The sequence below is a fragment of the Podarcis cretensis genome, assembly GCF_951804945.1.
Source record: "Podarcis cretensis genome assembly, chromosome: 7".
Taxonomy (NCBI): Eukaryota; Metazoa; Chordata; class Lepidosauria; order Squamata; family Lacertidae; genus Podarcis; species Podarcis cretensis.
The window spans coordinates 48,844,859-48,868,816 of NC_137176.1; the positions used below are offsets into that span (position 1 = coordinate 48,844,859).

General features: G+C 39.8%; 1 protein-coding gene across 10 annotated transcripts in view; it reads right to left on the reverse strand.

The window, feature by feature from the left end:
• Positions 1-394: 394 nt before the first annotated feature.
• Positions 395-23,958, reverse strand: part of KCTD1 (potassium channel tetramerization domain containing 1) — a 75,853-nt gene continuing 52,289 nt past the window's right edge. For 9 of the 10 annotated variants that reach the window (XM_079982700.1, XM_079982701.1, XM_079982697.1 and 6 more), the window contains 3 exons: positions 15,800-15,944; positions 9,438-9,743; positions 395-6,877 (listed from right to left, as the gene is read on the reverse strand). In XM_079982700.1, coding sequence (XP_079838826.1) covers positions 6,719-6,877; positions 9,438-9,743; positions 15,800-15,944 — 610 coding nt within the window. In that variant the 3' untranslated portion in view covers positions 395-6,718. The remainder of the gene's footprint in view (positions 6,878-9,437; positions 9,744-15,799; positions 15,945-23,958) is intronic. The other variant, XR_013840419.1, reaches the window with a different exon arrangement.

A 23,958-nucleotide genomic window follows, 5' to 3' on the forward strand; every position in this document is an offset into this window, starting at 1 on the left:
ACACGTTAAAGGCTCCTCACTTCATCCTCCAAGCTTCAATTTATTATAATCTCCAGTTTCTGCATTGACACACTCACCCTTAACAGCACATCCAAGTGACTGTTGCCCCACTGGCATCAGTACCGTCAAACAAGAACCTACTCAAAACCTACCTGGGCTGCTTCTAGCATAAGAACATAGTAGCAACCAAAGGCCTAGTTAATCCAGAATCCTTTTCTCACAATGGCTGCCCTCAAGCAGGACAGGAGTGTAACAACATTCTACCCACTTGCGATTACCAGAAGCTGGTACTTTTAAGTTCACTTTTTTGAACTATGATCCCCCCCCCCAAGTTTCTATATTTGATATAGTGGTCTGATGGTGCTTTTAGGAAATAATCAGAACACACAATGAGGAACTAGAAAGAGGTATTTGTATTGGTAAAAATGCATTGATCATTGATATAAGCAACAGTGCCTTCAATTTGCCTTTGGAACCTAGTTTCATTTCCACCTCCAGCCACATTTTTACTCCGAGGAAGGTCACGTTGTGTGGCATTTCCAGTATATGTTCCCAGCAGTCCCTCTGCTACCACTTAATCATGTTGACAGAACACACAATGTTGGCAGCTGATGTTCCTTTCCCTTTTTCCATGCACTACAGCAAAAATACAGCACCTGCTGATTGCATCAAATGCAATTATTTTCATCATTATTGTTACTTTAAAAAAGTAGCTAAATTACAACTACAGTGCATCACAATGTTATTAACCGGTAAAAAGAGAGCTGGTTGCCATCACTGGTTTTTTCCTTATTCAATATATTTATTGCTTGTATCTATTGATCTGATTTAATAAATGACATTTGACAGATTGTTAAAAGAGTCTGCTTTCTTTGTAAAGGGCTAATCAGTGTCACCTACAAGTCTACATATTGTTTACCCTTGTTGCATTATTTTTATTCAGTTCATGACCATGGAGTCCATGTCTGTGACCTGGAGTACAGTGCCATTAACATACCAGACCTCCACAATTTGTGATTCAGTTCAAAAAAAATAACATTCAATGCAGTGTTTATCTGACTATTCAAAGATTTAGAAAGGAGCGAGATGTTAATGTTTGCTTCAGAAAACTGGACAAGTATGATGAATGATAAGGGCCTCAGATTGTATCAAGTGCAGCCCAGGAACAGCAACGTTAAGCTGCAGCATTTGTAAGGGGGAAGACTAACTCCTGTGTGATAGTATTTCTTTCAAAATACCAAAACACAGAATCCGAAACCATGTATAGTCTGTTGGTGTCTGTCAATTATGCTACATTTTGGGCAAGAGACAATTTCACATAGTCCCACTCCACAAATCTAGAATCTCCACCCTTTTCTTTCAAGGTTATGTGGAGTGAACATGCAAAATATTCCAAGTTAAGTACATGTAGGGTACTTAAAAAGTACTTTCCCTACATGTTTACAGATTATTCTACTGGTTAAGAACAGTTTTTAAAATGTGGATGTACCAGAGTTCATATTCCTTCCATTTCACCTCAGTGCAAAAAAAAAAAAAGTTAAATAAAAAAATGCACATACATTTATTTCATTAAGACTAACTGCCATCATTAAAAAACCAAAACATTTAACAATGATCCAGAAACAGCAATACAATAGAACTGCTATTGTCCAAATTTACAAATCTGAATCCAGAAATTTACTCAATCTACCTTCTCAGTGCAACTCTATGTTAACATCATTTGCCATTTTATCCAGTATTTTTAAGCTTATCCGCTTTAGATATACACCACACTGGAAAAGCAAAGTTGTATTTTATTTTACAAGCTGATATTGTAGGGAAACTCTGAGTTTTGCCATCAATGGACTGAACATTTATGTATGGGATTTATCCTAACCACTTATTTCCTGGCATGATCAATTTAAGTTCCCCTGCCATACCCTCTAGGAGATGCAAGACTACCTGCCCTTATTTTATAAAACCCAGAAGAATTCCTTTAGCTTTTGAAGGTTTGAGATATACTAGAATAGACCCTTTTCGTTTGATTGGGAAAAGCTTGAATTCAGAGCTTCAAGTCTCACAATAAAATAAAATAAAACGGAATGTTTGCACCATTGTTTCAGTTCACTGTTCCATAAGGAGGAGGAGTGTGTAGTCATAGCTTACTTAATATACAGTATTGCGTATAAAAAGGTATTTTGGGTAAGGATAAATGTGGTGATTGGTGACTGGTGAGTCTTATGCCACAAAAGCATCACCTGTGAACAGTATGGGTTTTCTGTTGTATACCTTGTAATCTCTGTTGAGACAAGCCAAAACCAATTAAGCAATTCGAATAACTTAAGACAATAAAATAAATGGAGGCAGCTATGTTGGTTCTTAGAAAAAACCCAAATAGCAACAGTACCAGACCTTTATAAGGACCAAATTAAAAACTTAGAAACAAACCCCAAAGCAATGTGCTGGCTTTTGAGTTTTTAAGAATTACTACATACTGTATCTGTTTTCTGGGTTTGTAAAGTCAGAGGAAGAGTGCTGTTTGGGTTTCAAAAAAACCCAAGAAGAGGGCAAGGGAGGAAAGAAAATTGTTTCAGTCGAGAGGCTAGGAGATGCTCTGGCTGCAATACATTAGACTTAAATGGTGATTCAGTAAGCACTTTGCATACTAAGTAGTTCAAATTTTGCCAAGTGTAAAAATTCAATGCTCCAAGTTAGACGGGGACCAAAAATATTTGAAAAAAATAAAACTCAATGCCCACTGTCCTTTTGAAAAATATATACCAGCCATTATTCAAATTGTCCCTCCCTTACAAGGAAGACCTAAAGAAAAATGAGATAATCCTTATATTAGCAAATCTGGAGAGGAGGTGGGCAAAGTACTCTTATGTTGCTGCTGTTGCTGCTGCTGCTGGTAGTTTCCATGGGAGAGCAACCAGAATGGTCAAAGTCCTGCTGGATCCGTGTGTGCAGGGTGAGAATTTGGAAGCAGATCCCTTCCCCTGTTACTGTTAAGAAAACAAAAACGTTTATATTTCCTTCCTATTGTGGTCAATGGCATGGAATTAACTAGACCGGATCTGCAGTTTAAGGCCCATTTTGGTGAGGTGTCAGGGGAACAAGGGGGTTTGGGACCCTGCAGAACCTAGAGAACGCGCCCCCCTATCCTGTCCTGGCCCCCATAACTTGTGAAACACCACCACTGGGATATCTATGTCACATACTAGGGGTTCTCAGGTGCCAGGAATGTGTTCCTAAAAAGAAAGAAAGGAAATGGAAATAAAAGTTATTACACTAACTATCAGATACATACTTGAATAATAAATCTGTAATAGGCCATAATCATTAAGGATATTACAGCTTAAGCCAAACACATTTTGACAGAGGTGGTCTAAATATAACAAACAAAGCAGAACAATTCAATTGGCTTTATAGTATATGAGACCTCAAATGAGAGCAAGACCTTCAAAGAAGAAGCAAACCCCCTTGATTAACAACCAACCAAATTATTGTTCACAAGGATAGCCATTGTCTTGACATAATCAGACTACACTTTCTGGAACAGACAATGAAGAGGAACACATTTATTATGGCACAAGACTATAGTCCATCAAAGAGTACGCCAAAATAATGGTGTTAGTCTTTAAAGTGATGTTTATCTGAGCAAAAAATATACACCTTCATTTCACTCTTGGAGTCTGAACTGGAGGGGTCTGAACTGGACCAGGAACAAGACTTGTAGCTAATGGAAGACTTGTAGCTAATGGAAGGGGTTGTAGCTAATGGAAGATGTCAACAGCACCTGTGAAAATTGCAAATTCCATGCTAGGGATCATTAGGAAAGGAAAGGAAAATAAATCTGCTGATATCATAATGCTGTTATACAAATTGATAGTGCAACAGCATTTGGAATACTGTGTACCGTTCTGGTTAGCCCACTTCAAAAAGGATATTGTGGCACTCAAAAAGCTTCAGAAAGTGGCGACCAAAATGAGAGCAACCCCTGCTACGTGGAAAGGTTGCAGTTTGGAACTTTAATTAGAGAAAAGACCAGTAAGAAGTGACAGGATGAAGTTTACCAAATTATGTATAACATGGAGAAAATGGGTAGGTAAAAGTTTTTCTCCGTTTCTCATAACACTAAAACTCATGAACATGTATCTGAATTCTGGAAGGTTCAGAACAGATAAAAGAAAAGATAAAATATTAAACTGACTCCCATGGGAGGCAGTGATGGCCACCAGCTTGGCTGGCTTTAAATGAGCCTTAGCCACTGGGGCTAGTGGCCATGAATTTGTCTGTGTTCTACCTCCTCTGTCAAGAGGCAGTATGCTTCTAAATACCAGTCGCTGGGAGTCACTGGTGGGCAGAGTGCTGTTGCTCATGTCCAGTTTGCAGACTTTCTACAGGCGTCTGGCTGGTCACTGTAAGAACAAGATTGTGGACTACGCAGGTCAGTGGTGTGGTCCAGCAGCCTCTCTCTATGTCCTTAAGGTGCCATGACACTTTATGTTGTTTTCACTACTCCTCTGGAAATTATGAAAAATGCTTCCCAGAAGCTTTGCTTGTTTAGCTCTAGGTGAGAATGAAATCCTCCCCCACCCTTTTAAAATGGCTCCCCCCCCCCAGAGCATTACAGAAAAAAATCAAAACATTCAGTACTATGCAATAAAATAACCAACATATAGAAGCCAGCATGTGAACCAATTATAGTCTCTTTTTAACTGTCACGTCTTGTGACCTCGAAAAATACCACTTTGAATCTGTAGAAAGAAGGTAAATCTGTATGGTTGTATCCTGGGAAAGTTTACATTGATGGAAACAGAGATGAAAAATAATTTGGTTGGTTGTTAATAAAAGAGATTTGAAGCCAAAGTCAAGAGCCAAAGCCTACAGAATGGTTGCACTATGTTTCTTTCTATATTAAGGCCACTGATTAAGACCTCTGTGTCAAAGTGTGTTTGGCTTATGATGGGATATTATGAACTTACTATTGTAGTTAGTTATCTGATAGTTATTTTTACTGTATTTTTTATCCTTTTTTAAAATACAGGCTTCTCCTTATTTGATTTTGGTCACTAGGTTTTGTATTAAGGATCGTTTTGTCTGCAGTTCTCTGTATTTTGTGAGTTTTGTCCTGCCAGTGGATCTTGTGCTCCACCAATGGAGCAGTAGTCATACCATTTCCTGTGGCCCCTCAACTGGCTTTGCAATTGCTCCTTTTGATCGGGGCAGGCAGACTTCAGGATCTACCAGCCAGAGTCTGCTGCAAAAGATATAAATTTAAGATTAACTAATTCTGATTCCAGAAGTGCCAGAACTGGATGTTGTGCACAGTCCTTCCACACAAGAAACACATTCTTGGTTAGTCTAAGTTTTTATCATTAGGGTATTATATGGGGCAGAGGTGGGTCATTTGTTTGTTGCTTTGGGAAGTCAGAAATCACAGCAAATCATCCACAGATCTGCTAGTAGATCCAGATCTACTTTCTGTCTACCCTTGACTTTCCAGGTCTCTCCCATCATTATTTATTTATTGGCGCCGCACATATACACAGTCACATGCAAGTCAAACAAACATATGTGGGGACTTGCCTGTATTGTTACTCAGCGGCTGGAGGGCCTGCCCTTCTCCTTAAAACAACATCTTCGGCAAAACTGTGCAGAATTATACTACTCAGAAAGGAAAACAATACTTGTGATTTTATGGGCAGTGATGAAATTATACTACACAGGGATGTTAGCATTAGATAGACGTAAAAGCAGTCGTACAGGCCTGCATTTGATGACTTTACAACATAATTGCCCAGGACTGAAAAGATCGTACTAACCAACATTAGGTCACTTGTCTCAATGATGGAGAGAAAGAAGCACCCTGAGGTGCATCAGAACCATTTGCCACTATGAACTAAAGATAAAGCACATTGCCTTTCTTTAAGTAACGTATTTGTGCCTTCATATTGTTGTTTGTGCACAGAATTCAGCACCACTTACTGTCCAATGGATGTATCAGATGCATAATAGAGCAAGTTAAAAGCAAATGCTCATCTTGATTTTTAAACATTTTTCATTTTTTCTTTACTATTGTTGACTTAAATCAGGACATTAACAGAATTTAGTGTACTTCATTTGACTAAAAAATAGTAAAAATGAATGTAGTGGAGTCAAACCAGAGCAACTCTGCCATGTAGGAATAAATTCTGACTCCATCTGATAAAGAAACAGGATGGTTCATATCTGTCAGATGGACAGAAGTGTGTGACTTCCTGTTCATGACCTCTGCTGTGTAATGGATGGATGCTTTCTAGAGTTGTGCCCAGTCATCTCTAACACAAACACCTGCAAACCTGATTCAGGATGTACATGCTGAAAAAAGATCACCATTTGGCAATGGAAAATGGAAGGGAGCTGTGAGCCTCCCCTTCTGGCAATGGCTTCTTTATTGTAAATCAGGCCTGACTATGGCCTAGGACACTTAATGGCCCTCACAGCACCAATCTCACCTACTATTTTAAGGGGTTTTTCTTTCTTTTTTGCATTTCTAACTTTTTACATATACATATTTTACACCTTGAGGTTATTATTACTAATCCAAATGCTCCTGTATCAATACAGGTATGGTCTCTATATTTGATATAAATGTGTCTTTATTCAATGTTTCATTCCAGAGCTCTTTTGGTGTTCCAACTGCCCATGGAAAAGGGTCCCCTTTTTTGTTGTCGCATAAGAAAAAAAAATGTCCTTAGTCCAGAGGCTCTTGCTTTATTCGAATGACAGAGGATGAACGAGATGTCCTTCTGAGTTCTCGCCTAAGTACATATTCACTGAACTGGGAAGAGTCCACCCCTCCTCCACAGGAGCCAACAATTTCAAAGCCTCTTTGTTGCAACCTCTCAAGTACCTAGAAAATAGGACGAGGAAAAGATTGGGTCAGAACAAAAGATTAAAAACAACAACAGCAGCAGTGTAATTGTGAAAAACAAAATCTGTTTTCATGTACTTTTTATTATATGCTTAACTACTTTATATTTATGCAACATAAATTCCCTCCTCAATGATAACTACTGGTAAATTTCAAGACATTAACAGCAGCTACTGTAGTTAAATGAATACTGAAATTGCAACCTCTTCATTCCATTCACCTTTGCATGATTTCTAAAAAAAATGTAGGGCAACATCCAATGCCGTCGTCCCATCAGTGCGGGAGTGAGAAACTTCCAGCCCATGGGCCAATCTTTGGCATGAGAACCATTTCTCCCAATCCATGGCCAACTGGCCACCAGTTGATGTCAGTGGTAATGACAATAACAAGTGAACTGATAGAGGTACAGTGTCTTATGAGCCTTCCATTCTGGGCTTTATTTTGGGTACTCAAACAGGTCATGGATGTAATAATAGTGCATTAGTGGTGGATTTATACTGGAACACCCACACATCGTTCCACTTTATCAGTCGTTCTGTGATGCTTCCCTAAAGATGCTACGTTTTTGCCACCTGGAAAGACACTTCTGCTGTGGCACAACAAAAGCAGGACAACCCCCTTCCCCTTGCAAACTTTTGTGGTATGGAAAGTTACAGGATTTCAGTGGCAAACTATGGGATATGCAACTGCTGGAAACTAAGTAGTATGTTTGTCCCAAAACCTTTGCAGGAGCAAATGGAATTGAAAGTGAAGTTGCCTATAATCACTGCAATACTATTGTGAGAATAGCTTTTCATGAATGCACAATATAAAGGATATCTGTAGGGCCCTATGCTAAGTCCATTAACATGTGTACAGAGAGATGAGACACACCCAACATCTATATGGAAATATCTAAATTGGAAGGAAGTACATGAAAAGTCCGCTAATTTCAAGGTTGTTGCCTTTGATCTGACTTACTGCTCACCTGATGAGTAAGTGCCTTTAACTCAATGGGGCTTACTCCTGAGTAGACATGCAGATGATTGTGGTGTAGCAGTAAAACTCCATTAACATCTAGGCTCCCTTTCAAACTCTCACTGGAAAACTAAAACTGAAAATACGGTAAATATCCCTTCACCTAATGTGCTCATTAAGATTAATGTAAGCATCCTCTTGATTATTCTAAAGGCCTATGACACAGACACACAAAGGTTTTCCTGATAAATGCTCCATGCTTTTGGAACTCCAGAAGCATGTTCTGAGAGTACACGATGGACTTATACTGCTGAAGCTAAGGTGGTTTGAGTCTGGATAGGAGACCATCTAGGAAGGGAGACCATTTAGGAACACTTCATGATGGAAGAAAATTAGGATATAAATGTGCTCATAATCTCCAATCCTCTAGTACTTCTGTGATCTCTGAACTTCTTTATTTGGCCCAGTGTTTAGACGCCAAATTTAAATGATCTGGGGCAGGATGCAGCTGGTATCTTTAAACTGTAGCTGTAGGGATTTGTTTTAATCTTGAATGTTCAATGTAAATTAAAAGACATTGATTAAAACAGAACAAACCAAATGTTCAAGGCAAGGTCTTTCAAAGACTGATTGGAATACAGGTGTTGAACATTAATCAGATACGACCAGACCTTATTCTTCAGGAATTTTTCACTGTATTATTCTCTCTCTCTCTCTCTCTCTCTCTCTCTCTCTCTCTGTGTGTGTGTGTGTGTGTGTGTGTGTAGACTGAGAAGGCATAATATTCAAACTTCAACTGTTTCCCCGCACTAGGAAAGTTAGGGTAAAGTAGTGTAGGATAGAGGGGTAGACGTACTAGTTGATTGATCAACTAAAGACAGGTCTTGTGTCAATCATGTAGAATATTCAGATGTTTTAAAATTCTGGCAGCTAAATAAAATGTTCCTGAACCCGCAACGATTGTTGAAAATAGCTCCTAAAACATGACACCATGGAGTAGAGAGAAATCTCATAAGCCACCACAGGTTGTTCCATAAATGGTTAGCCTCCTATGTATCTTCCCCATAGATATTCAACAATACCTTCCAGGATGAGTTCTGCAACATATTTTTTCACTAACCCAATTCATTTAAGTGATGGTACGTGGCTCTTCTCATCATGTCATATGCAGCTGCTGCTGAGAACATGGAAACTGCCTTGTTCTCAGAAGCATCTGCATGCTCCATTATCTACTGAATAGGTTCAGCACAAGCCATTAGACCCAGTGTATCAAATAAAATGTGTTGTGGGAGGGGGAATCATTGGCTTGTTTTTGTTCTTATTTTTATTACATATTTTGTGGTTTTTATATTGTATTTTTATGTTGTGAACTGCCCTGATATCTACGAATGAAGGACGGTATACAAATTTAATAATGAATAATAATTTAATAAATAATAAGAAAGAGAATACAACCGATCCTCTAAGGAAGGGCTTGGATTGATTTACTTTCAAAGTTTTTGTTTGTTTGTTTTTAAAAACCTCACTCTGGCTCACATATTTATCAGCTTGCCCAAAAACTGATATACTGGTGTCTACATACCTGAACTGAATTGAGATGACAATAGCCATTTAAAGGAAATCTGATGACATGTGTTGAGTCGTGATTCCAACCTGCATTGACTGAATTGCACATCACATCACCAATTTCTGGGAAAACCTCTTCTATCAAAGACTTGTCGCCACTCAAGGTAATCCTCTCTCCAAGATCCGGAGCAACACGCACAACCAAACACTCGCAGGATTTTGAAAACCGGCATGTCTCCCGATCCTGTTTCCACCTTTCCATCTCCCCTAGCATGGGCTGAAGCTGAAAATACTTTGCTTCTTCATACAACAAGCTGTAATCCTGAAAGACACATAATTTTCATTGCTAACGAGAAACATACATGCCGCTATAGGGTACGAATGGCAATCCAACATTGTCAACTTGCTTGTGGAACAGACTTCCTCATCATTTCCTTTCCACAGCAGCCTCTTTCTTGTTTGCCACCCAAAAACTCCTATGGGAAGGTTGGGGGGCAGAGGGACTGCAGTGGTGACATGCCTACCAGTGCAACATTGGATCTCATCATCCTACATCTACAGTATATAAGAAAAATAAACTCAATATTGAATTCATTTCAACACGTGGATAGGAACTGCTCACCTTCCCCATCTAAGAAGTTCGTATGGAAGAAATATACACCACGATTAATAGGGATGCTTCTGCCTTGCATTACCTTTTTCTGCTCCCCTATGAGTAGTAAGCTTACCCGTGTCCAGGCAGTCATCATACTGTTTGTTGGGATTGGGGCTGAGGAGTGGGAGGACTATGGCTCATTTATAGCATACATTGTTTGCCTGCATAAGATCCCAGGCTCAATTCCCTGCAAAGGTAAAGGTAAAGGACCCCTGGACGGTTAAGTCCAGTCAAAGGCGACAATGGGGTTGAGGTGCTCATCTCGCTTTCAGGCTGAGGGAGCCGGCGTTTGTCCACAGACAGCCTTCTGGGTCATGTGGCCAGCATGACTAAACTGCTTCTGGCGCAACAGGACACCGTGACGGAAACCAGAATGCATGGAAACACCGTTTACCTTCCCGCCATAGCGGTACCTATTTATCTACTTGCACTGCCGTGCTTTTGAACTGCTAGGTTGGCAACGGATGCTCACCCCGTCATGGGGATTTTAACAGCCAGCCTTCCGATCAGCAAGCCCAAGAGGCTCAGTGGTTTAGACCACAGTGCCACCCGTGTCCTTTGCATCTCTAAGTAAGGCTGCACTGACAGTACTGAACTAGATAAGACTAAGCCTGTCGTGATTCATAATAGTGCAGCCTCCTATTTTCTTATGCATTTTGTTGCCCCTGCCAGTGACAATTGATGCTGAGCAAGTTTGAGGAAAGCACATGCGACATCAGAATACAACTAAGTCTAGGGGACTAGACGCAGGGCAGTTGCCATGCTAGTTCCCAGTACAGTACAATAGAAAATAAATGGAAAGAAGAGAAAGTTGGTGCTGAACACAGACTGGCCTCTAGACCAGACCATCTAAGAAGCAAGGGATACAACATTTGCTACAGAAATATAGTTAATATAGTAGGGAAGGTTGTAAAGACTGGTGTTTGAAAGCATCAAAATGGAAATACAGTAATTTAGGACACATAACATCAATTCGTTAAAAAAAGGGGGGGACTACATTCCCTTTGATATGACAACTGTCTTGATGGATAAAGGGAACATAATCTATTAGCTTAAGTGAACATTTAGACATGGTTCCATATAACATTCAAAGTTATGTTATTTATAATGCAATCCTATTCATGTCTACTCAGAAGTACAGTGGTGCCCCGCAAGACGAATGCCTCGCAAGACGAAAAACCCGCTAGACGAAAGGGTTTTCCGTTTTGGAGGCGCTTCGCAAAACGAATTTCCCTATGGGCTTGCTTTGCAAGACGAAATGTCTTGCGAGTTTTTTTCGACTTTTTTTCCTCCCCCCCTTTTTCTAAGCTGCTAAACCGCTTATCTGCTTATCTGCTAAGATGATAAGCCGCTAAAAGCCGCTAAGCCGCTAATAGCGCTTATCCGCTAAGCCGTCAATGGGCTTGCTTCGCAAGACGAAAAAACTGCTAGACGAAGAGAATCGCGGAACGGATTCTTTTCGTCTTGCGAGGCACCACTGTAGGTGCCACCGAGTTCAATGGGGCATACTCCCAGGTAAGTGGGAATATGACTGCAACCAAAGATTAATATTTAATCTGCACCAAAAGACTAATATTAAAATGGTTGGTCTCAAAATAGTCTCTATTCTGAACCCACTGCTAGGAAGATGTATTTTACGACATTTTATTGTACTACATATAATAATTACATTGGTGTGTATGTTTTGAATTAACTATATTTGTGGCTTTAAAGTTTATACTTTGGCTCATATGTGCTTTGACAAGAGTATTGTGTGTGCATGTACAAATACAGAAATAATAATGTTAATGAGATTCAATGTTTTCTTCAAATTATGAGATATTTCCAAGTGCTGACTATCTGGCTCACATCTGAACTAAGCAGTAAAGGTCATCAATATGATCTTTTGTGTGTGTTGTTTTTTAAAAAAGGGAAAAATGCATTTTGACCTCATTGTAAATGGTATGAGGCATCCCGACTCATACATACATCTGGATGAGGCTAGGCAACTCTAGAAACATTTTCCCCCTTTGAATTTCTTTACCACCCTCCATCAAAAGATCACAGGGTGGTTTATAGTATAAAAACAAAAAAGCATAATAACGAACAAAAACAATACCCCCCCCCAAGTCTAGATGCAATGGCCAGAAATAATGTACATTCTTGGATAAGACAGATTATGGCAAACCTGATACCTGGCCACATCCCCAAATATCTTCTTCATTAATATTGATGTTTGGTCCTGTTTTCATATTTGTATATAACGCTTAATACCAGAATTATTATTAGGACTTATTAGTTACCTAAAAAGTCTCCAAAAAGCTTACATTTGAAAACATAAACACATGACATAGAAAACTATGCTGTTTACAAAAAAAGATAACAATCAGTAAATGTGTGTTTGTGTGTGTTTATGCAAAACAATGAAGATAAAAGTCTACAATACCAGATGAAACAGTAACATTCCTCCGCCCCAACCAGAAAACAAACCAGAACATTTCTAAAACATCATAAGAGTCAGGGAAATGACTAGCTAGCCTGGCCACCAAGTACCTGCAAGGTAGATGGAGGATCAGAGAGGTATGGCCTGCAGCTGTCTGGACCCCACCCCAAAAGTATTTAAGATACACCCAAAGTTCTGAACTGGCCCATGACATAGAAAGACCACAAAGCATGCCTCACCAGGATCATAATGTCCAGTTTAAAAATTCCAGCAAAAGCTAGAGAGAAATCAAAATCAGCAAGGAAGAAAACAGGAATTGAAAATTCATATTACAAGTTAAGGTGAGAAAGGGAAGATCAAGGTCTGGGTGGGGTATAAGAATTTTTCAAATAGCAGAGGAACATGCTCCCATAGAGAGGAAGACTAGCTGGCAAGCAACTGGTTCCAGCTATAGCAAGAGCTGGTTCAGGCTTGGAGAGTAAGAAGTGCTTGTATGTGGAAAATGCTGCTCACAAAAAGTGATAAGATCTTGTTCTCTAGACTTCTTCCAAGAGAAAAAAATGTGTCAGAGATACCTTCTGTCTAAAGAATCCTGCCCGTGGCACAAGTTTGGACTAGGTGACCTTGAATGTCTCTTCAAAACTGGACTCGGTTATATTATGTATCAAAACAGAATGGACAGTGACATCATCACAATTTGAAGTGGCTAGGTTTTAAATCTATTTTACCTACACTGAAAACAAATATGAACAGTGAACAAGAAGGGCAACGTTGTTCCCCGCTTTTAAATGACTGACCTACCTTCAGGAAAGAAAACCATTAGGGACAGTGTAGAGGCAGATGCTGAGTCTCATGTGGACATATGCGCTTAAAGGCTATTTTTAGACAGCGCCATTTAAAGAGTGGTGTGCCCTAAGAATGCTTGCGAAGGGCAAGTTGGTACTACGGGGTTTTGTAAAGACTGCAGTTTAGCTCTGTGGCTGGAGCTAGAGCTCATTTCATCAGTCAAACACATTTTGATTTTCCTACTGAGCAGATAAGTGGGGCCAGATGTTTCCAATAACCTGAGGCTGGGTTTTTAAGAGTGCTCACACAAAACCTTTTTTTGTGAAAATACAGCCCCTCAAGCAAGAGGGATAAAACAATTACACAGTATCTTGAAATTCTTCACCTCTTTTCACGGTTCCTCCCCCATCAAATCTGAATGAGAGAGGAAAAAAACCACCCATCTGAATGCAAACAAATGCCATGTTAGGGCATATCATATTAAGGTGTGGATTAAAAAAGAGGGCAAGAAAATATTAATTATGATGGCACACAGAGGTGTATAGTTTTAAAAGCCAGCTGTTTAAAGTAAGAATAGGTTTTATAAATTAAACTAAAGTTGCTCATTTAAACTTGTGTTTTAAAAAAGTTTTTCTGCACGTGTATGGAAGTGTATTATTTTTGCTGATAGGACCCACATTTTCACTATCATCTATGATCTATCTATCATCTATCATCTATCTACTATCTATCTATCTATCTATCTATCTATCTATCTATCTATCATCTATCTATCTATCTATCTATCTATCTATCTATCTATCTCTCTCTCTCTCTCTCTCTCTCTATCTATCTATCTATCTATCTATCTCTATCTATCTATCTATCTATCTATCTATCTATCTATCTATCTATCTATCATCTATCTATCTATATTAGTTTAAGCAGGCTGCATCCTTGTACTGGATAATTTCATTCGTCAGAACTGTGATCCTAAATACACTTAACTACAGAAAAGTAGTGGGACTGACCCAGGTTCAAATCTCCACTTAGTCATGAAGCTTACTGGGTGACTTGGACCAGTTATTCTCCCTTAGTCAAGCCTACATCACAGGATTATTTTGAAGATAAACAGGGAAGAGAAAGAGAGAAGAGAACATGCATACCACCTTGATCTCCTGGAAGGAAACTTGAGTACAAATGCAGCAAATAAAAATAAATAAATCATGAGCTCCTTGATCACAGGTTACGTTGCTCATTCAAGTAGATGATTTGTATGAATAGCCTACAATTATCTGGTTCAAGTCAAGATTCTACATGGGGACTGCTCTGAGGCTGTTGCTTCATTCTGCGATTAGGATTCAACTATGCAAGGGCCATCGAGTCCAACCCCCTGCCAAGCAGGAAACACCATCAGAGCACTCCTGACATATGGTTGTCAAGCCTCTGCTTAAAGACCTCCAAAGAAGGAGACTCCACCACACTCCTTGGCAGCAAATTCCACTGTCGAACAGCTCTTACTGTCAGGAAGTTCTTCCTAATGTTTAGGTGGTCTCTTCCAACTCTATGATTCTATGATTCTATGATTCTATGATTCTATGTAGGTTGTGCAGTTAAAGTGGATCTGGTGCTCTTGCACAACCAATCTGCTTCCAAAAAACAATCTGAACTTTTTACAAGTAAGGGAAGTGAGGGACAACAATTACTTAGCACGATGCACAAGCTCTGAAGAAATCAGAATGAATACTCAATCAACAGGGGCCATTATCTAACTTCTTTGCCAACCTTCTGCAAATGAATAAAGATGAATGCTCAATAAACTGGTGGAGTGACTAGGTTTTGACTGCATTCCTATGAATGTTAAGAGTCCTGTTGGATTAGACAACAGTCCATCTTGTTCCCAACAGTAGCCATGCTGCTGGGAGAAGCAGGGGAGACTGTGGGTTGGGTGGGAATGTGCCCCACCCCTGGCATAAAGTCAGTGGCCCTTCCCTGCTGCTGCCCACTGGCAACTGGTATTCAGGGGCACATTGTTCTCCATTTGGAGATTCCGTTTAACTATTAGACTGGTAGCTGTTTACAGACCTACCTTCCATGTGCCTCTCAGAGTACAGCTGACAATGTTACCCTTATGGTGGCTTATGATCATAGGTTAAGTCTCTGTTATACAAATGGCAACCAAACTGCATGGGGGGGCATTCAATGGTATGGATGTCTACAGTTTAAGAGTGTCTAGTGGTTCATCTCACACTTTCCTCTATTCACAGGCACTGCCTCCCTGTTCATGTGTTCAGGAAATGTCAGGTGGAAGCATGCTTAACATGCACAGACTCCTCCCATGATATGAAATAAGTTTTATAATTCACTTGTTAAACTGTATGCTCAATATTTTTAAAAATTCATTTAAGAGATCTATTATTTGCCAGCATCCATCAATGCAACCTACAAGCCTTGCTCCCGGCACATGGCAGTTCTGATTACTTTACCTCCTTTCTAAACATTTCAAATAGGATGATGACGATGCATAAAATTTCACCTTGAAATCATCTGGTATGAGGAGCTTTGATGTTCGTAGAAAATTCAGGATATATCTGAACATTTGGCCATCTCTGTCAATGAAGTAGTGCTGCTTCAGGCTGTCCAAAACAATTGGCTCTGTGCCATCAAAAAGCCTCCCAATTCTGAAAATGAGAGAAAAGTCAATTTGCAGTCATCATCTTTAAGTCTCTAGGAGTCACTGACCTTGGTCACTGGAATTTCTTGAATCCACGTTTTTGCATTAATCAAGCTCAGTGATAGTAACATTTCATGGTGAAAACAATATTATGGCAATGAACATGACATGGTGATATGTTATCAATGTGAATTTTTGAATCAGTTTTGAACTTAATGAGAGGACTTGTCTCCTCAGATATTTACAATGAAAATAGGGCAGTACGGAATTCATTTCCATTTCAATAGTTTCTTAAAACATCTTTGAAAGTGATGCTGAATGAAGAAGGCATGCCCATTAGAAGTACTTTTACCCATACACATAATTTTCTTCTATTTAAAACTTATTGCAACATAAACCTTCAGGGCTAAGATTTTTTGTGGTATTTGGCTCTAAACCAAAATAATCTAAGCATGTGAAATCTAGTAACCACTCTCTTTTGATTCTAATATTCTGAATATTTCATGTTTTCATTCTTGGGGTTGTGTTCCTCCCCCACGTGTGAAAGACACCAGTGTTGCAATTCTAAATCAGAAGAGAACTATTTCAGCATTTCATTTTACTTATGATGCCATTAGCCTTTCATTTTTCAACCATCATTTCCACTTCCTGCCAAGTGGAGGCAAAGGGGCTGGTTTTGAATCCAACATATCCTGGGCTAGCTTAGCTCCTCTCTGTCGCTGGAATGCCTCATTTTGAGGTTTTCCATCAGCTGTTACCAACAGGGATTCTGCCACTGGCCCTTCTGCCCACCCACCCATTTTGCAGGTGGAGCAGGGAGTTCCATGCTGATTTCCACCCATGTAGTGATGCAAGTATCACTCTGCCAGCACAAAGCAATGCCAGCATTTTTGTGCTGGCAGAATGCTGTTGGTATTGTTCCATGGGTGGAAGTCAGCAAGGACTGGCAGGGCTTGCAGGAGGGGCAAATGGGTTTTGGATTATAGCCTAAGCCATCCAGATTCCCAGATGAGCAGCAATTTGATATTGGTTGTCCCCTCTAGTGTCCCATTTGATTTATTTCCAAAATAAAATACATAATGACCTTCTGTGAGTGAATGTTAATCAAGGTGGATCCAGTAAGGTTGCTAACATTAGAGTAGACATTAAAAGCTTTGGACAGAGGACCACTCTCATTTCCACAATACAAGTTTTTAAGCCTAGTGGTATGTCTTGCTGATGTTCAGAGAAACGCCATACATGTTTCCAATTTATATCACATTCTGTATTCTTTATGTTGCTGATCTACCCTGAACATTAATCAATTTATCTAATTTTACGTAAACAACAACATGGCACAGACAAATGCAACTCAGCGTGAGTCAAGTCCTATTAAATCTGGATACAATTTAGTAATTTGTATTTTTAAACCATCTATTTTCACTCTGTGAAATCACTGATCTTCCACTGACTTTCAGGAACAGCCCATTCAGATTACATATTAAAGTGCCCAAAGACCCTAATTTTAGGACTTTATTTCTTTTCCCATTTACAAAGTAAACTGACCACTTAGAACAAGACTTCTCTTGTCTCAAAGGCAGAAAACATTCAGCAGGATCACATGGGTCATGACTTTGGACAGCCCCCATTAGGCAACAGGTTTGTTGTTCTCATTATTATTAGTCATATATCAAAGCAAGCAGACACTAGTGATCCAAGCTTTAAAGAATGTCAATAAAATGGGATGTGGATGTCAATACTATTCTTACCAATGTTTTCCATTAGAACAAATGCCTGTTACTTTTATGTCACCTTTAGAGACCTCACAATGTTTTCTTCTCCTTTCTAGGTCCACTATTTCCACCATAAAGCCACTTACAGGAGAAGGTAGTTTAAAATGCAATTTGATGCTTCTTCCTGCCATTATCCCTACCACCCAACCGCTATGCTCGCCAGTGCACCTCATCCTCCTATCCAGAAGGTCAGTCTCTCACACGTCTGAATTGGTTTAATATTTGCTTCTGAACTTCCAAGTAGCAACCCGATGAAACTGATAATTTTTGTCAGACTCACTGTGGCCCAAGGCAGAAAGCAGCTGTACAAACTCAAAATGCAACCCGAGAGGCAAATGAACTGTTCACAGATTTAACAAAATCGAAGATTTATATTGGGAAAGTTGTCTTTGAAGAAAGTAAATAAATAGAAAAATGGACAAATAAAGGGTCGAGAAATGTTTCAAAATGGAGTGGGTTTGACTGGTTCCCCAGACGTTTGTCAACATTCATGTAGTTTTGCTTATAAAAACAACAACCCTGACATCTTTTCTCCTGAGTGATATTCGTATTGTTTTGAAAATGACTGACAATATGAACAATGTAAAAAGGGAGTTAAGAGTAAAATCTGTGGGAGAAATTGAAGAAATTAACTGAATAGCTAAGAACATAAGAATATATGAAAAGCCCCGCCAGACCAGGCCTATGACCAATCTAGTCCAGCATCCTGTTCTCACAGTGGCCAACCTTTTGGAAGTCTGAAAGCAAGATTTGAGCAAAAAAGCACTGAACCCACTTGTGATACCCAGCAATTGGTATTCAGGACCATACTGCCTCTGATAGTGGAGGTAGAACATAGCCTTCTAAACCATGAAGTTGTCTAACCCACTTTTAAAGCCATCCAATCTGTGGTTGCTGTTAAGCAATCACTTGCATAATTTGAACAGTTCTTTCCCTCTCTTTCCCAAACAGGTTTGTGCTAGCCAACTCAGAAGACAGAGCCAACCCTTATTCAAGAGGAGAACAGATATGAAGTTGCTCAGCAGCTGGTGCCAGCCAATCTCACTCCAAGGCAAGGATGTGTGAACCCTGGCTAGGCCTGATAATGTATAAAAACTGCAGACTAAGTCTATTGGAATTGACTCAGATGGGAACAAGACCCCTTAATCACGGGTCCTGATGAGTTTGCCTTCATTCCCTGTTTTCTAGACTCCTAGGAATTCCCAGGCTTGAAGCCACCCTATCCCTGGGTTCCTGTTTGCTTCAACAACTAGTCATCTTCTCTGCAAACTGTTTTCTATGAACTCTTGAGATTGCACATGAGTTACTCTCTCAATGAAGCCATGTTATCTGTTAAATAACACCAGAAGGAGATGCGTTTGAAAAATATAATTAAATGATTCATTTAAAAATATTTTTACACCACTAAAAACCAGAAAGTGATGTATAGCACAGTGTAACAATTAGAATAACACTAGACCCTGCAATCATCTGGGGCCCTTCTTTAGATGCCTTCTCTACAAGAGGTCTGGAAAGTCGCAATACAATAATAGGCCTTTTTGGAGGGTGGCTCCCCTTGTTTAATGCTTTCCCCAGAGGCTCACCTGGTGCCTTTATTACATATCTTTAGGTGCCAAACAAAAACATTCCTCTTCTTCTAGGTGTTTGGCTAATTAAACAGCACTATTTGTGGGATGCGGGTGGCACTGTGGGTTAAACCACAGAGTCTAGGGCTTGCCGATCAGAAGGTCGGCGGTTCGAATCCCCACGATGGGATGAGCTCCCGTTGCTCGGTCTCTGCTCTTGCCAGTTCAAAAGCACACCAGTGCAAGTAGACAAATAGGTACTGCTCCGGCGGAAAGGTAAATGGTGTTTCCGTGTGCTGCTCTGGTTCGCCAGAAGTGGCTTAGTCATGCTGGCCACATAACCCGGAAGCTGTACACTAGCTCCCTCAGCCAGTAAAGCAAGATGAGCGCTGCAACCCCAGAGTCGTCCTAACTGGACGACTGGACCTAACGGCCAGGGGTCCCTTTACCATTTTTTTGTTTTTATATTGTAAACGGCCTGTGATTATCGGATGAAGGGCAATATAGAAATTTTAGTAGTATTAGTATTAGTAGTAGTAGTAGTAGTAGTAGTAATAATAATAATAATAATAATAATAATTCAACAACAACAATAGAAACCTAACACAGATTAAGGACTGGGAAGCTAGATAAAGAATAAATGAGTCAAAATCCCATCAATGTGAACACCTCCCACAACTCAGATGGAACATGGTTCCCTAGAGGGGATGCCACAACTGAATAGCCTCCCTCTGGCTGCCACAACGTGGACCTCTGCAGGTGACAGCACAACCAGGAGGGCGTCACTAAGCTGATCTGAGTGACTGGGTAGGATGATATGGAGGAGGCATTTCCTACAACAATAGCCTGTTAAAAAGTTTGCAAGCCTTTTACAAATTGGTTTTCGTTGAAAGGATTTGTTGTATGGTATAACATATCATCTATCCCTTACGACAAATGCTTTCAACATAAAACAGTTTGTTTCTTTCCATTTGAAATATGTTAAACATAACTGAGTTAACTTTCAAGAAAGGAAAGCAATCCCAACCTATTCTGGCTGATACCGGTTTACTTCAATGATTGTGGCAGTCTGCCTATAAATACTGGGGGTGGGGAGTTATCTGATTTTCACCTTGTTTCTTCTGCAATGTATCATCAAGATGATGATGTTTGTGATGAAGTGTCTCACACAGGGGCCTGGAGATAATGGATTCAATGGATATCCTTAAAGGATCATTTGTCAATTTTGTATTGACTATTTGTGTTGCTCCAAGACAGGAAGAGATTTCATTTTTTTAATATAGGCTCTGAAGCCCTGAGGCATCTTCTTAAACCGTTTAAAAAGAAATCAATTTTCAGATGGATAAAAGGGAAGCTAAGAAGGGTTTTAATGAACTTACTTGAGAAGCATGTTCTGGACCTCATTCAGTTGAATCTTAAACAAGGCCAGACAGGTTTAGAACCTACTATCAGCAGAGGAGCTGTGGCCTGGAAATGCTTGCTGCTACTGTTTAGAATTTGCGGTTCTGGCTCCTGGAGTAAAGCCATAAATTACTGTCTTAGTACCTGAGACATAATATGTAGTTGCACAATAGTGTGAATTAATTGCTTCCACTAATGAGGATAAAAGGGAAAGCAGTTACTATGCAAACTAGATCTCTATGTTTATGTATAAACCAGAACCTTGTGACCATGTTACATAATCTCCTCACAATTATATTCAGGTAACTACACACACACAACCCTAGTGAAAAATCACTGTACTGGGTAAAAGCCCATTTCAATTAAATGTTACAGCTTCTGCTTTGAAATTATAGCTGGATATGTGTTATGGGGATATGGAAGACACAAGTGAATCTATGCTCTCCTGACAGGATATTCTGCCCAATATAAATTACTGCAGGGATATTTTAACAGAAGGAACACAGAAGAGCTCGAGTGCACTGATGACTAAAAAAATATGTCAAATGAAGCCAAGAACATTTCACAGATCCGCAGGGCAGGGACAGGGATTCACTTATCCCAAGTGCAGCAAGGCAAGGACCCACCACATCCACATTAGTAAGTACACTGGCCACAAACAGGTCTTGAAAAAACTCATGGGCACAGAAATCCAGAAATCTTGCACCTGCAGGGAGCATATGCAACTCAACTACTACAGTGTGCAAAATTTTTGCACAGACTGCCGTCTGCTCTGCCTTGTCCTTTACCTACCTGAGACAACTAAAGAACACAAGACCATTTCTATTATCTCAATTTCTTTCTTTTTAAAAACTTTTTAAAAACTTGACTGCCAAGCTCAAAATATATACTTTGAATAAAAATTAAGTCAGTCAATCAGTTACTTTTACATGTCATATTATCTTAAAGCACAATCCTAACCATGTTTAATCAGAAGTAAGCCATACTGAATTCAATGGGGCTTGCTCCCAGTTAAGTGGAATTAGGGTTGTAGCTTTGGAGCATTTTTAATGGAGAAGTGGTTAATAAATAAATGAACAGCTAAAAGTCATCCTATCCCATTCACATGTGTGGGTTATGTATGCTTACTGGTAATGTCCACTGCAGCTTAATTTCCCTAAAAAAAGAAATTCTACAATCTTTATTTATTTAAATTTATGTCTCACAAGGGATTCATTTCATTCCAATTTATTGTACAATTATAGTTTCTGGGGGTTGAAAACAGAGAAAATAAAATTTGATGAAAATAAAATTTGATGTGGTAATTACAAGAGCAATAATGCGTTAACTACTTGGGATGAACATGACAGATGCAAATGCTAGCATAAAAATATAGAATGAATCTCTTCACTCAGCTGAAAAATACACATTATAAATGTATTCAGGTATTAATATAGGCTTCATAGCATTTATATCTTAGTGTTTGAAAATAAACCCATGCATGTTAAGGAGACAGAGGCTGACAGTATTGAACGCTGCATTGTTCTTGATTTGTCTGGGAGTAAACATAGGCTGCTCAAGGTCAGTGCTGGGAATTGGTAGCAAAATGGTACACAGGCTCTCCTCTTCTTTGGTAGCACATAAAGAGGGAGAATGCACAGGGGAAGACTAGCTTGGCTCAGAGGTGGCACAGCTACTAACATATCTGTACAGGAAAAGGAAACTTCAAAGAGAAAGCAGAACTCAAGGGTGGCTGATACAATAACAAAAAGGGGGCCTGAAACCCAGAACTTACTTTATTTGATTACTGGGAGTGGAGCTAACTCCCTGGATTGTAGAATGGGGTTTATAGGATTACCACAATAGATATTTAGATGTGTTGTATAAGCATGCAAACAAAGCCTGTTCTGAACTTCCTACTTCTGGAATAAGAGACTAACCAGGACACCCTCATTAAAATGCCAGAGGTTTTGGGGGCTGTGAGGGTCCTCTGAGCTAGGAGGAGGTGTGAGGAAACTTTATAGTGTAAATGTTTTCTTTCTTTAATTCTCTCTTCACTGTGAAATGTTTCTATGGAAGGCTGAATGTTGGAACAAAAACTGGGCTGGCGGTAGGAAGGTATAGAAGTCATCAGCAAAGAGCAAATGGCAGGAAAAAGTGCTAAAACAAGCTATGACCAGAACTACATGAAATGAAATGAAAAGCTGTTACAGGTGTTCAAATCATTTAATCATCAAACTGCAGAGTTGGAAAGGACCATGGGGGTGATCAAGTCCAACTCCTTGCAATGCAGGAATCTTTTTGCCCAACCATGATAGCAGAGCTTGTGGCTGATTAATTGATGCTGTAGCTTTACATTTCACTGCACTGTGAACTTTCATTTTCACTTTCTCCAGGTCTTCCCCATTTGGCCTGTCAGGCTACTTCCGTCAAGCCATGCCTAGCTGCCCTACACCTGCACTGCAAGGGGTTGGACTAGATGACGACTCTACAGTTCCATGATTCTATGATGTCAGCTGATTGTCCAGGCTTGCAGAGCGCTGTACTTTTGCCCAGATGGTTTGATTTCAAACTGCATGGGCAAAACCAGGTCACCTGACAAGAGGGCAGGATAGGGGAGATAAGCACCCAGCTTGCTGGTCAGATCCTGCTGCCTGTCCTTGCTCTACAGTGAAATCACATGCTGGCTTGTTGAGAAAGGTAAGATGGGAAATCACAAAGCAAGACTGTGACAAGAACCCATGCATGGGCAGGAGCCACAAGCCTGGCTGTCTACCAAGGACAAACAAAGGTTTGCGCTTGTCACTGATCCTGAACATCCTCCAAGTTGAGCAGAAGTGAGACAGCACCTCAGACATCATGCTGAACTTTGGAGGTAGGGAAAGTGCCAGTATCACTACTAGGATGAGCCTCGCACGTACTCAGTTTATTCATTTTTGTAAACAGGGAAAGGATGCTTGCAATGGAATTGGTAGATAGTAAATTTTGATGAGCCCTGTATATGGAGTAGAATTAAATTCAAAATAAGCAATGGGATTTAAGCATCCACTGGCTTATGCTTTCAACAAAAGAACCAAGTCAAACAAAGCATTACAGTAAGTGCACAACAGGCAACTTTATCTTTGTTTTTTTTTCTTGACTTAATTACAGGTGTGGACTGGCGATGTTCCTGGGGACAACAGTGTATGGGGAAGAGGATTTAACTCTTTTCTCCCCAGCTGTGATTTCAATACACACACGCACACACATACACATACACATACACACACAGCAGTTATAAGGCTTAGAAACAAGTTTTCAGTGA